The 14,278-nt window shown below is 50.1% G+C and overlaps 1 protein-coding gene across 12 annotated transcripts in view; it reads right to left on the minus strand.

Annotated features, from left to right (window-relative positions):
* Window positions 1–2,836: 2,836 nt before the first annotated feature.
* The window catches only part of DENND11 (DENN domain containing 11), a 61,432-nt gene continuing 49,990 nt past the window's right edge, over window positions 2,837–14,278 (minus strand). For 3 of the 12 annotated variants that reach the window (XM_082473083.1, XM_082473086.1, XM_082473084.1), the window contains 5 exons: window positions 12,250–12,388; window positions 11,228–11,359; window positions 10,939–11,089; window positions 10,361–10,429; window positions 2,837–8,695 (listed from right to left, as the gene is read on the minus strand). In XM_082473083.1, the coding sequence (XP_082329209.1) occupies window positions 8,500–8,695; window positions 10,361–10,429; window positions 10,939–11,089; window positions 11,228–11,359; window positions 12,250–12,388 (687 nt within the window). In that variant the 3' untranslated portion in view covers window positions 2,837–8,499. The remainder of the gene's footprint in view (window positions 8,696–10,360; window positions 10,430–10,938; window positions 11,090–11,227; window positions 11,360–12,249; window positions 12,389–14,278) is intronic. The other 9 variants (XR_014266836.1, XR_014266835.1, XR_014266837.1 and 6 more) reach the window with 9 other exon arrangements.

Raw genomic sequence — 14,278 nt, forward strand, 5'->3', positions numbered from 1 at the left:
TGCCTCCATTCTTTTCTGAGATCTTGGGTCATCTTTACTATCATTACTCTGAATTCTTCAGGTGGATTGCCTATCTCTTAGTTGTTCTTCTGGGGTTTTATCTTGTTCCTTCATCTGGGACATACTCCTCTGCCATCTCATTTTGCCTAACTTTCTGTGATTGCGGTTTCCATTCTGCAGGCTGCAGAGTTGTAGTTCTTCCTGCTTGTGCGGTCTGCCCCCTGGTGGCTGAGGCTGTCTAAGAGGCTTGTGCAGGCTTCCTGGTGGGAGGGACTGCCCACTCATGGGTGGAGCTGGGTCTTGTCCCGCAAGGCCGTGTCAGGGGGTGTGTTTACCGGGCAGCTGTGTTCTCAGCAGGACTTCAAGTAGCCTACCTGTTGATGGGTGGGGCTGCGTTCCCACCCTGTTGGTTGTTTGGCCTGAGGCGTCCTAGCACTGGCTGTTGGGTGGGGCGAGGTCTTGGTGAGAAAACGGTGGCCTCCAAGAGGGCTCACGCCAGTGAATACTCGGCAGTGTCCTTGTCCCCACAGTGAGCCACAGCCGCCTCCCGCCTCTACAGCAGAACCTCCAACACTAGCAGGTAAGTCTGGCCCAGTCTGTTATGAGGTCTCTGCTTTTTCCCTGGATCCTGGTGCACATGAGACCGTGTGTGCGCCCTTCCAAGAGTGGAGTTTCTGTTTCCTCCAGTCCTGTGGAATTCCTGCAATCAAACCCTGCTGGCCTTCAAAGCCAGTGTCTCTGGGAGCTCCTCCTCCTGTTGCCAGACCCCCAGGCTGGGGAGCCTGACATGGGGCTCAGAACTTTCACTCCTGTGGGAGAACTTCTGTGGTATAATTATTTTCCAGTTTGTGGGTTGCCCACCTGGCATGTATGGGGTTTGATTTTATCATGATTGCACCCCTCCTACCATCTCATTGTGGCTTCTTCTTTGTCTTTGGATATAGGGTATCTTCTCTGGTAGGTTCCAGCGTTTTTTTTGGTCGATGGTTGTTCAACAGTTAGTTGTGATTCTGTTTCCATAAGAAGAGGTGAGCTCACGTCATTCTATTCCACCATTTTGTCTCCTCCCAAAAGCACGTTATTTACAGCTAAGATGAGACAAGCCTTAACCTTACAGATGTAAATACATAAATAAGCAGATGGGACAGAAAAAATTCTGTTGTAACAATGTCATGCAGTTCTTTTGAGTTGCATATCAAAAATCACAGTGACCTATCAACTTAACAGCTTGATGAGATCCTCCTTTAGTTTGTTGAAGACAGAGAACTAGAAACTACCTACTTTGCTAAGGATTCGTTAGCTAGGCACGATAATCACTTTGGTGCCCCTGAGGTTTTTATATTCCAGAGAGCAGTGCACCACAGTAAGCTGGATGAGACGTAAGGTTTTCTTTTTGTAAAGAGGAAGGAAAATTGCACAAGGGGGAAGAGGGGAAGGAGAACTGGCTGGGTCACCCTCGGGTAGATCAGTTTTAGGACAGCGCACATGCCTGCACCCACGAGCCCCCTGGAGAGTGAACACCAACGCTTAAAGGATTATAAAGCAGCTATGAAAAGACCATGACGGAAAAGCCCATAAAAGAACGCTTACCTGTTTACCTCTGTGTTCTTCAGAGTGGTGTTAAAAGCTGTGCTTTTGCGAAAGCAACAGAACAAAAAGCAGGCGGGTCCAAACATACAGTCTAAGCAGTAGCCACTCCATGCTGCCCCTGGAGGGGAGAGGGAGAGCCGTGGTGTAAGAAAATACAGTCTGCATAAGCCAAGAGAATCTGGCATATATTGCTTCTATAATAGAGTGCAAAAGACCCGCACAGAATCTTGGCTACCAGCATGTATGTGTTTTAGTGATTCTAATTTTTCCATAGAAATAATGGAACATATGATTGGGGAAGGATATTTAATTCAGATTAGTATTTTTTATTCATTTTTAAATGTAAACAGGTCCTAGTTCAAATTTTGTTTTCTTGATTCAGACTATTTACTGAGAACATGGTTACCTTGTCATCTACTGCCGCCTTTCTGTTGTCCTTCCATATGAGGTCCACGTAAAGGATGTTTCAGCAGCTATGAGAGACCCTCGCCAGCTAGACCTGGAATGCTGAGGGGTCCGAGGGGAACCCGAGTCCCCCCTTCTTGTTTAGTACAAACCTTTTGTCAGACTAATTTCACTCAAAAACCAAGAGTATTTCTATTAAAAACAGAGCAGATATTTTATATTAAATATAGTTTAGTATAAAGCCTTTTGCTTAACCCCCTGGCCGATCTGTACGCATGGTTGTAGTTACTGTGTGCCAGTGCTTTACACTTGCGACTCATGGGCTGTGTTCTCACAACCCTAGGAAATAGGTAATATATGGTCTTGTCACTTGGAAGGTAGGAGCCTGGCTTGGAACACAGAGCTAACAATGTTAGGAATTGAGTCTATACTGCCTTAAAATAAGTAAAACTCCCCAGAAGGTTAAAAATAAAATGTGTGTGTGTGTGTCTCAGTATATAATGTTTTAAAGTAAACTTTAGTAGGAGGAAGATGTGAAACAAAAAAGCTTTGGTCTCCGTGGGGTCCTTCTCCAGAAGTTGTCTGGTATGATGGAGGGTGCACAGTCCTGGCTTTTCTGATGGAATGGGGATGGTTATTTCCAACTTTGGTTTCATTACCTGGAGAATGTGTATCCAGACCATGGCCTCAAGGAGGACAGGCACCAGCTCTGGTTTCTTCCGTCATCACCGTAAGTGAGGTCGGTGTTGAGCGCCATGGCTTCTGCTCGTGCCCAGGGCTGTTGCTCCTTCCTACCACAAACCACGTTTCTTGGACCAAGTGAAGGACTGCAGCACACATGTTCACGTTAAAATGTGAATTTTAATTGTAAAAACTGTTTTCTGTAAATATATCAACCTCTCTGCATACAACTTGGTTCAGATATATACACATATGATATACACAGATGTTATCTGTACCACAGAACAAAATCAATTCAAGAAACATTTACTCTTCGGGATGAACCCCAGCTTCCTTTAGGCCTTTAAAATGATCACCATTGAAGAGACAGAACAACATACCCAGAGGCAGTATATTCAGGGTGAGATCTATGAACTGTCTTACTAATTTCATACTATGAGGTAAATACTTGAAACAAAAACAGATTCCGTTTCTCTTACTGCTGTAACTCTTACGCTGGGGTATTAATCAAAATAGGGGTTTGACATTTAAGGCAACAGGGAAACTATGCTGATCCTAATTTGGAAAAAACAGAGCTTTTCCCAAGGCTTACAACCATTTCTTTATCAGAAAAGGTTTCTCTCTCAGACCAATAAAAAAATTTAGCCAACAAGCTTGGGATAAACAAAGGAGGTTAGTTTTGTTTTTCCTCTACTCCGTACCCCTAAAGTCTCCTACCTAGTCTGTTCAAAAGCACAGAATCTACAGCTCTCCTCACTGGTCTTGGAGGGCTAGACCGAAATGCATTTCCTGATGCTGCCTTCAAAATTTTTTGAGACTTTTATCTTTGCTTGATTTGGCCAAAGGAAGGAGTTTTCACTCCAATGTCCATGGTATATGTTAACAACCAGTGAACTCAGTGACCTGTGTGTGGATTTTTCGTTTTGTGGATCATCTCCGGCTAGTTCGTAATACCCTACACCCCACCCCTGCATCCCCCCAACTGTCCTTAGAAAGCAAAGTAGACGTACCATTAGTCTAAAGAGGCATTCCACAGCAAACAGAGGTAATTCATACCTATCCTTCTATGGGAGTTAAATAAATTTTCTGAATTTAGATCCTATTACCTCTAAAAGCCCACTACGCTGAGCTTCTAGAATAAATGCTAAAGAGATGAAAGCAGGGCTTTACTTCTCCATCATCATTTCTCTATCTAGCTCTGGAAAATTCTTACTTCCTTTCTAAATGTGCAGTTTCACCAAATGGCTCCTGTGTTCCAGCGCCACAAATGAGTCAAAGTGCCAGCTGTAAAACTACCCCTGCCTCCCATCTCCCTCCAGCTAAGGGGCCTGGTAATCAGCGTGATCACATTCACCCCCGTTCACACAAGAGTCTCACTTAAGGCTGGTGACTGTGTGTCCTCCTCCATCGGACTGTCAACTTCATCTCAAGAGGCTGTTTGTTAGATTTCACAGGACAGTCCTCATTCACTCACCAAAACATTTAAATAACAAAACTCTTATGGGGTCTCAGCTGCTTCCAAATTGCAATACTGCCCGTTTCTTCTAGGATTATAGTTTTGGAATTTCCTTCCAACATCTGCATACTCAATTCATCACATAGTAATATCGATATAAAAATAAACTTCCATTTCTTATAAGAAAAACATGAACTAAATTCACAGTTAGCCTTTTCCCACAGCACTCTGCACCCCAGTAGCTCCGGGGAACAGAGGTATATTGGTATACAAATGGAATATTAAAAATCCACGACTTGGGAGTGAAAGGAGCCCTGAACTCCTCTTCCCCTACCTGAATCACAAAAGGGCTTTCCCGAAACGACAGGGGACGGACTGGCCTGCTGAAGTGAGCCCCAGGTGCAGGATCCTCACGGCAGGGCACTAAGTACCGCAGGGATGCAGGGAACAGACCCGAGGACTGGCCCTTTCACAGAGTCTGAGCCCACCAGCCAGGAACCTAACGGGGAGATGAAAGCCCATGTGAGACACGCTGGTCCCCGTACTAACCTTGCCTGTTTGAGAACTGTCATCGCACCAAAGCAAGTTCACTGTCTTATCTTATTCAGCAGCGCCCTCCCCCTCCTCTACCTCTGCAAGTATGATCCGTCCTGGGAGTGGAGAAAGCACCTCAATTCATTCCCTGGGCTCTGCAGTTTCATTTAAAACAAAACAAAACAAAACAAACAGTCCCTGAGGTCCCCGCCTCCTCCTGGAGGGTTGCTGTACTGCCGTTAAAAGGTTAACTCATCACTGCCCTTTACAAAAGGTTCCCCAAAGGCCTCGGTTTAAAGGTGAATAATCTTATCTTTTTATTGCGTTTGAAGGGTTTTCAGTGTATCAAGACAAATAGCAAGTTCATCCTCATAACCACCAGAATGAAAAACAGTGATTCAGCTATGATTTCATTTATCTTTATCTTCTAGCTAAAATATCATAGGTAGTTACACTGATAAATGAATCTTCACACGTGGTATTGAGAATTATCTGCACCCTGTGCTATACTTAAATTTCCCATCTTGATTTTCACGTGGGACAAAACAAGGTAAGTTATAAATGCAAATTCCTATGCTAAATTATTTCTATCAATATATCAATGAATTTAGCTTCCCGTCTCCAGCCAAATGGAAGACATGATGCCAGGATGAATGATGGCTACGGGAGACAAATGCCTGCTGATGCACGGCAATCATAACTCACTGAGGACTGTACAGGCACTTACATTAGAAGGGATCTACACCAGGCCTAAGGAGTGCTTCATGCTTAGCAAAAGCCAAAGCTAATTCTAAACTATTATTTGGCCCATACTTTTTGGTCTGGTGAAAGATAAGTCCTACCATTTCTGACTCCTGAAGAGTCCTAATCCAGAGGACAACTGGACATTGTCCCACAGTCTGAATGGTACCATCTGCCCAGCCTGCACAAGTGAAAAATCCATTTTACCAGAACTCTGTCGTATCTTACAGACATCAACAAACCCCGAGCCTGGATTCTAGGTCCCACAAGGACTCTCGCCACCGAGAATTCCTTCTAACTTGACTCAGGGATGACCTGGCAGCCCCCGTGTCTCAGGTCAGCAGTGTTTCCAAGTTAGGACGTGGCTCACAGCTTGGCGTTAGATCAGGCTTAAAGTTCCCCAGCAGGACCAAGCCAGCTGGCGCGGTGGGCGGTAGGGAGGGAGGGAGGCGGTCCAAGAGTCTATAGGGACAGAAGGCCACCATCAGTCAACGTACCCAGGGTTCCCAACCTGCTCCAGAAGGTCACAGTAATAACAGTAAGCCCTGTCCCTACGGAGGACAGGGAAGAGGGACGTTCTCCAAAGCTTCCAAACAAAAGCAGATGGTTTCTCAGAAAATACTTCCACAGTGACACAAAAGCAGGTCTGTGTGGCTTCTAGCTTCTGCCGTCCCTGTGCAGGGAGTCTTGCCTGGTACCTCACCAATGAAGTCCCCTTTCCGAGACCTGGCAGCAAGTGACGCTGTGGGTACTGCTCACCTGAGAGATCAGGGAGAAGGCGGGAGCCTTCAAACGGTGACCTCTGACCTTGGAAGCAAGAGGCTCCACATCTGCATCTTTGGGGGACCACAGGCAGTGACGAGGGTAACTACAGGGCAAGGGCGCACTGGCCAGCCCAGCAGAGGGCGCTGCACCAGACTCCTGCCCCCCACCCCCACCCCGCCACCCGCCCAGGAAGCTGGCAATGCAGGGAAGAACCGATTCTTGGGTTTCCTCTTCAAGGTCAGCCGAGCCCAGGGTGCGTATGACCTCAGAGTGGCACTGCCTCATGGGTGCACCCCTCCCAGGACCACCCCCAGCCCAGACCTCTGCGTGAGCATCGGGGGGACACACAGAGATGCCAGAGGGACAGCTGCCTAGGACGGCAGGGAGCTAAAAGGAGCACAGAAGCCTGGGCCCACCATTCAAAGGGAAATACAGGAATCTCATCTTCATTCTACTACCTTTACATCAGCATGTCTGAGCTTGGAGTTACAATACCACAAAAACAAAAGCGTTCACACGCAGAAGGCCTCTGGGGCAGAAGTGCTTAAAAAGAGTATTCTCCCAACAAATTCCCCAGTTGCACAGAAAGAGGGTCTGCCTGTGTCCTCCATGAGAATCTGACCTTCCCTTTTACGCCCACCCCTACTTCTGACCACCCACCCCCAACTTAGAAAGCCTTGAACCTTCAGATACCACTAAAAGTATAAAAGTAACCATAACTTGACCCAAGTTAGAAAGGCCGCTTCTTCTCCAGGGGTGAGGAGACAGTCACTCTTCCAGGAAAAAGGCAGTGAAGCTTCAGCTTCTAAACACAGATTCTTTTTTTCTTTTGTAAACATAAGTATTACTGAAATGAAGGCTAAACCCACAGAGGAGAAAAATGTACAGTTTACAATTCAATGCCCAAACTTATTTATATACTTACATAAAAGATGCTACCTTGATTAATCAATGTCTGTTTGCATTTCCACATGTGAATTTCTTTAGTCTTGAATTCCATGTCAAGGAGCTACAGTGAAAATATTTTTAAATAAAGCAATAAGCCCTATAAAGCTAGTCTTGAGATAAGACATGTGATCCATCTATTTGGAAGTTTTTTCTCTCTGCTGTGTACATTTGCCTGGCTGGAACTTGGTCCCAGACATGGATATACTGATGGTTTTTCCAATAACAGAGCCAGGCAGGAATGGTGAAGGGCAAGAAGTTATCTGTCACCAACAACCCAGGATCCCAAGTCAAAATCCTAAACAGACCCAAAAGACCTAAACGCTACTCCAGGAGCTAGCTTCTCTGGCTAATAAACCGTGGCCGTCTCACCTAAGCTGGCATCCACTGAACGCCCCAGCCAAAGAGAACCGGCAGGGCCGACAGGAGCTGTCCCAGGTCAGAACATTCCAGAGCAAAGCAGAGGAGCTCATCGCTCACACTCAGGGTTCCCAACTACTTTCCTGGGTGGAGGGACTGCCATGTTTGCTCGCTAACAAACCTGTACATCTCTGGTCCCAATTACTTAGCTCGACAAATGTCGTCTCTGCTAAAGAGAAGTTTGTTTACGAGGGCTCCAAACTGGTACACACTCTTGTTAACATCGGCCTGAAGGAATCTGCCAGCCCGTCCCAAGAGGAGGGGATTCAGAGAAAAAGGACTATTACGTGGAGTGGCCACCATTAACTCACTCAGAGAAAGGTTTCAAGCTTCATTCTACAATTTTAGTTCTCAGGTGACTGAGAAGCAACCTCTCCCTGTCATCTGTCCTTAGAGAAGCTCATACTTGGTGACAGAAATATCCTTTGTCCCTCTTTGAAGTCTCTTACCTACGTGAACAGAGAAAACACAGATTTACTCTAATAAACAGGAAAAGGGATTTGATCCCAAGACTAGACTTCCAGAACTGATTAAAATAACCTTGAAAAGCCACCTGGTCTAGCTTCTGCTTCGGGCAGGTGGACATCCAACGCCACACTGGAGAGTTCTCTTATTCTTGATATGTCAAGCGACAAAGACCAGACAGACTTTCTCAGCAGCCCAGCCCCACGTTTCCAGAGCTCAGCCCGCTCCTGGTGATATGCGGTCTTCGCCCCATCTCCTCAAGTCCCTCAACAAGGCAATGAGAGCATCTGCTTTGATAACTCCTAAGACCACACCGGCGGCAGCTCTGAAGGTGGTAGCTTCCAACGACCTACAAAACCAAGGTGCTCTCATCTTACCTCTTGGGAGGGAGGGAAGAAGATGCAAAAGTTACATTTGTTGGAAGTATAAACAGTGTTCCTTTGTATCAACTTAATTAAAAATCAGGCCATCTGGGGCCTTGGGTGAACTCATCCTTCCTATGGGCAACAGGGGTTGTCAATGACCAACATGACATCGATGCCGTAGGCCTCCAGCAGGTCCATAAGAAAGCTCCGGTCTCCTTGGGGGTCTAGACCCATGCCCCGTGCATGCTCAGCTGTCAGAGTTTTGTCTTGACTGGCGGACACCTCCAGCAAAGTCTGAAATATCCGATTGTTTTGCTCTAGGAAAAACCTGCATTCACAAGACAAGACGTGGGAAAGGGAGGGCAGAAAAGACACGAAAGCTCACCAAGTAAGCCGCACATGGGGAACCAAAACTACACTGCTTTGCTTGATATACTTTTAAATGGTTTCAAAACTCAGACATATCTTTTAAAAGAAGAAAACAGGATAAAAGTTAAACGGTTATTCAAGTGCCACTAAGGTCAGCAAAGAACTGGCGTTAACCATGGTATGATGAGCAAAATCTCTAAGCAACTGACGGCCTGACTGTCAAAAATTTATTTTCCTGTTGAGAGGGAGGTCACTAGGGGTTTAAACACAGCTGTAGGGAGAGGCCCCCATAAACTTTGTTCCTCTCTTTCTGCTTAGTCATAAAGGGAAGAGAAGGACAGAAAACAAAACCAAAAAAACTGATAATGCAGTTCTGAGGTCAAGACTTTATGTGAGAAAGTGAAATTCACCTTCAAAGCCCTGGATGGGTAATTAGAGCCGGCAGCAGGAGGTGAGCCTTCCTAGAGGCAGAGAAGGGCTCTGAATTGGCTCTCCAGCCCCTGAGGTACCCACACAGAAAAGGTGGAGCTCAGAGGCACCGGGGCGGGCACGGGGCAACCTGAAGCCAGCCGTGCTGGAGCGGGCAGTGAAGGAGGAAGGGGAGTCAGCCTGGAGGGACCGATATCGCCATAGCTCACCACCATCTGTACGCAGCTGGGTTCTTTCGATTGCTTTTTTTGTTTTAATTATGCACAGAGCATGATTTGAATGTCACAAACTTACAGTACTGTATGAATATATGAACTGTAGTTAGAAAAGACATTAACTGTCTAGACTTTTCAGCTGTGTTGCATAGAGCAAGTTGCCTAGTGCCCAAAGCAGCTCTGGGCGCTCTGGAATTTCAGATTCAATAGACTGTCAAGCCTTGATGAGACTGCTGGTTCTCTGCTCAGTTCCCAGATACTTTTACAGCTAAACGGCATGTTTGCATTAGAAAGTATACTTTATTAGAATCAAAGTACTGTACCTTTGTTGAATTATCAAAGCCAATATCAAAGCCAGAAACAGTTCTAACTGCAAGTGCTATTCCCCACCCCCATCCCAGGAGGCGGGGTAGGAAGACCAAGCCGGAAGCTGGGAAAATTGTTTCTGGTTCAATTACAATTCTGTTCTTATCACTGAGCACTATTTCACACAGCTGCTTATGAATGAGATCAATGCAACGAGGTATAAAGGCCATGGCTCCCACCCTGACCACCAACAGCTCTGAAGGAAAGAAATGTCTTTCAATTCAAGAGTTAAGTTTCTGATTATCCCATAATACTCAGCACAAGGAACTGCTCTATTCAAAGGAAGCAATGGAATGAGAAGTCCCTGCATCCTGAGGGACACACAGTGCTCCTATGCAGCAGACATCTGGATGTAAATGCGCAACAGGAAGACAACTGAGGGGACTCCCATTTTCTCTTAATAACCTTCCCCTGCTGCTTTAACTTTTCTGGGTCCCCCTAACAGCATTTTGGGGCTCAGGTTGACGCTGTGTGGAGCCCAGCTCGAAGTGCCCTTGGTGGCAATAAAGGGCATCCTTGGGCTGCAGCAGGTAACACGGGAGGGATCCAGGCTAAAGCCGTTAGTGCTAAGGGACCCAGGGGGAGGCCCACGACCGCCGCCTGGGCCGACTTACAGCACAAAGAGGTCCTCTTCACAAGGGTTATAATCTTCTTCTACCTCCTGGGAATACAACAGCATCTGCCTGCCGGGGGGGGGAGACGACCGTCAGCCTCTGGCGCAGCTACAAGGACCCCAGCAACGGGCTAGGTCACCGGCCAGGCATCTGCACGGGCCACCGCCTCCCAGGAAGGAGGCTGATTCAGAGCGACTCACGCACCCCGGCCCCCGTCCAAAGGCAGGGAGAGCGGCAGCAGCAAAGATCAACAGGGCTTGGAGTTCAGGGCTGGTTCTGCCCCGTGTAACCCCACTCAAGTGACCACCTCTCCTAACTGTCATAAAATAGGGATGACGTGATGAGGCCATTTATTTCGCCACTGATACCCACACGCTTCCTCGGGCTTCACAGATTCCAGAGGCCGCCAGAAAGGAGTCACCCCACACATGCCTGCTGCCCATCACTATATGCCTCAACCCCGGCTCCCGGCAGAGGGGCAGAAATGTGCCCAGAGGGAAGGGGCGGCAGGCGGGCTTGACGCGAGCCCCCCGGCTGTCCCGACAAGGGCGGCACCCCAAGCCCGGGCTCTCATCTACCTCTGCTCGTTGAGCCGCCGGTACTTCTCCCGGTCGGCACTGTTGATCTTCAGCAGCGGCTGCAGGTGGTCGTGGTGCGTCTTCACATTCTGGTTGTCCACGTAGACGTCGTACAGCTCCCGCTTCTCCTCAAAAATCTTCTCGGTGGTGCCTGCGGGAGCTGGGGTTCAGGCGGCAGGACCCCGAAGAATGGCCCTACAGGGAACCAGCCCGACCCTGTCGGGAAATCGGGGCCCCGGGCGACCCCGCCAGGGACGTGCGGGCAGGATGGGGCGGGCCCCGTACTCACAGGCCACGTAGGACACCTCCACCTCCAGGCTCTGGATGTCGGCCACGTTCACGTAGAAGAAAGGCTTGGACTCGGGAACGGTGCCCCCGATGCCCGGCAGGGAGACGTTGGCCAGGCAGCAGCAGCAGTACACTGCGGGGACAGCGGGGGTGAGGCCGCCCGGGCCCCTGCGGCCCCTCCCTCCCAGCCTGCCGGCCGGCTTCTCAGAGCTGTCAGCTCCACCAAGGCGCTCAAACCCAACGGACACGTTTCAGTCTTCGTCTCTCGAGGTCCTGCTTAGCATTTGACGCTGCTGACCCTTTCCCTTCTCAGAACTCTTACCCATCACGAGCCCCGCGTCTCCTGGCCCCCTCCCCTCTTCTGACTGCACGCCTCCTCTGCCTTCCGCCTTCACTGGCTCACCTCGCGGGCCCACATCTTACACGCTGGCACGTCCCTCCTCACTCACATTCTCCCCAAATGACGGCACCCCCACCCCCGGCTATCAGCTCGGCCTCTGTGCCACCCCCAGGTCTGTCTCTTTGGCCAAGCGTGTCTCCCAAGGTCCTGACCCAACTGTAGCAGTGCCTAGAGTACCGCTCGAGAAGGCCTCAGAGCAGCAACTCGTCACGTCCAAGGTAACTCTGTCACGCTGCCCCCCACCTGCTCCTCCTCGGTCCCCCGCCTGGTGGCCTCACCGTCCTCGGCATCCTAGATTCTTCCTCCGTTACCTCACATACATCAGCACCTTACACCCAGACGCCAGACCTTGTCAGGTTTCTCTCTTAAACATATCAAGCATCCATCCTCTCTGCTTTAATCCAGACCCTTCTCCCTCACCAGACTACTGATGTGTTACCCGATCGTCTTACATTATAGTCCACATTCTACAATACTAATCCAACTGTGTCACTCCCGGGCCTAAAACCCCCGAGGCCCTGATATGGCTCAATCCCTTCTGGCCTTGGTCAACACTGGAAAGAATGGGGCAGTTTCTGTTGCAGAGAACTTGGGAAGAGTCCCTGACTTTGGCTTCTAGTTACCTCTATAGCATACGACGCCCACTGGAGGGGGAGAAAATATCAAAATGCGCTTTCGAAGTAAGGCAAATTTCCAAAGGATGAGGATCTGCTCCCCAAAGAACTTAATAAACTGAGACATGCAGCCAGCTGGGTGTGTGATCTGAAAAAATTAAAAGGGGGTGGGAGGGGAATAACTTGTTAGAAATATTGCGAAAACTATTCAATACAGGTGTGTGCTAACCACCCCTTCCCCTGCCAACAACGACAACAAAAAAAAGGTACCACCAAACAGATACAATAAGGGACGGTTACTGCCACGTAAAATGGTATTTTTCACTTTGAAAGTCTTATCTTTAAACTAGAGGTCCATCATTCAACAGCTCCCCTGATACACCGAAGTGTGAGTTTAGGGATCATTAAACTACTTTCTCCGGGGGAAGCGGTGCAGAGGAAGCGAAGCTGGACGTAACTTCGGGGAGTCTCTCCGAGGTGACGGACACCTCAGTGAGAAAGTTCAGCTCCCACCCAAAACGACTGAGCTCTGGAAGGAAGAAAAGGATGCGCTGACAGTCCCGGGTGAGACCCCAAACGTACAGGGACCCGGCTCCCGTGCGAGGTGACGCACGGGCAAGTCCCGGGTGAGACCCCAAATGTACAGGGACCCGGCTCCCGTGCCAGATGACATGTGGGCAAGTCCCGGGTGAGACCCCAAACGTACAGGGACCCGGCTCCCGTGCGAGGTGATGTGCGGGCAAGTCTCGGGTGAGACCCCAAATGTACAGGCACCCGGCTCCCGTGCGAGGTGACGTGCGGGCAAGTCCCGGGTGAGACCCCAAATGTACAGGGACCCGGCTCCCATGCCAGATGACATGTGGGCAAGTCCCGGCTGAGACCCCAAATGTACAGGGACCCAGCTCCCGTGCGAGGTGACGTGCGGGCAAGTCCCGGCTGAGACCCCAAATGTACAGGCACCCGGCTCCCGTGCGAGGTGACATGTGGGCAAGTCCCGGCTGAGACCCCAAACGTACAGGGACCCGGCTCCCGTGCGAGGTGACGTGCGGGCAAGTCCCGGCTGAGACCCCAAATGTACAGGGACCCGGCTCCCGTGCGAGGTGACGTGTGGGCACAGATGACGGGCTACCCCACGGGGCTCCCCGACACAAGCCCCTGCACCTAACCCCACCCCCGCCACCTCTCAGTGCTGGATGCGAGGAGCCCTCAACCCTGAGGGTCGCCTCCCGGGACCCTGCCGCCAAGGCGTATCCCGGGGTCAAGAGCTCGAGCTCTGACCCAGGGAATGCTGGGGGCCAGTCCTGCTCTGCCCTCTACTCACAGGGAAGCCTCGGGAAAGCCAGCCAGCATTTCGGGCTCACTTTCCTCATCTGCAAAATAGGGAGACCACTGTCGCATCCTTCGTATGGCTAGAAGGACCATTTGAGGAAAACCGTGTGGAACCCTTGGCACGTGGGAAAAGCCACATGCAGCAGCCACAACTGTCGCCGATGAGACATGAGGCTTCAAGCCAGGTGCTTTGTGAGCCTTCTGGAAGGTCACTTCATGCTAAAGCGTCAGAAGTGATACTGCTCTTCAGCCGTTCGGGATGCAGGTGTGAGCACTTCTGGAGGCAGGTGCCACCGGCACCAAGGCCGCGCACTGGGTGTGACACCTGGCAGCCCTCTGGGGCACCGCCACCCGAGCCCCGGGGTGGCCGCAGCAGTCCGCCAGCCCGCCTCCTCCGGACCACCGGGGAGAGGGCTTCCCTACCCAAGGCATCGCCCCGCACCACAGCCAACCCCCGCCCCATGCCTGCGGAAGGGCTGTCCCCGACGGGCCCCGCCTGCCCTCTGCCACTCCTTTGCCACCACGTCCCAACTCTCCGGGAGGAGGGGCAGCGCGAGACCACGGCTGCTCACTGCCTCCAATCACACTCTCTCGTGAAAGCCTCGCATCCTCTGCTTCCCTCCCTCCTCCTGACTGTTCCACCTCAGCCCCCGCCGGCCTCCACCCGCCAACCAGACAGAACAGAGCCAAAGCCCCTCAGGTTCTTCTC

This window comes from Balaenoptera physalus, assembly GCF_965194825.1.
Source record: "Balaenoptera physalus genome assembly, chromosome: 8".
Lineage (NCBI taxonomy): Eukaryota > Metazoa > Chordata > Mammalia > Artiodactyla > Balaenopteridae > Balaenoptera > Balaenoptera physalus.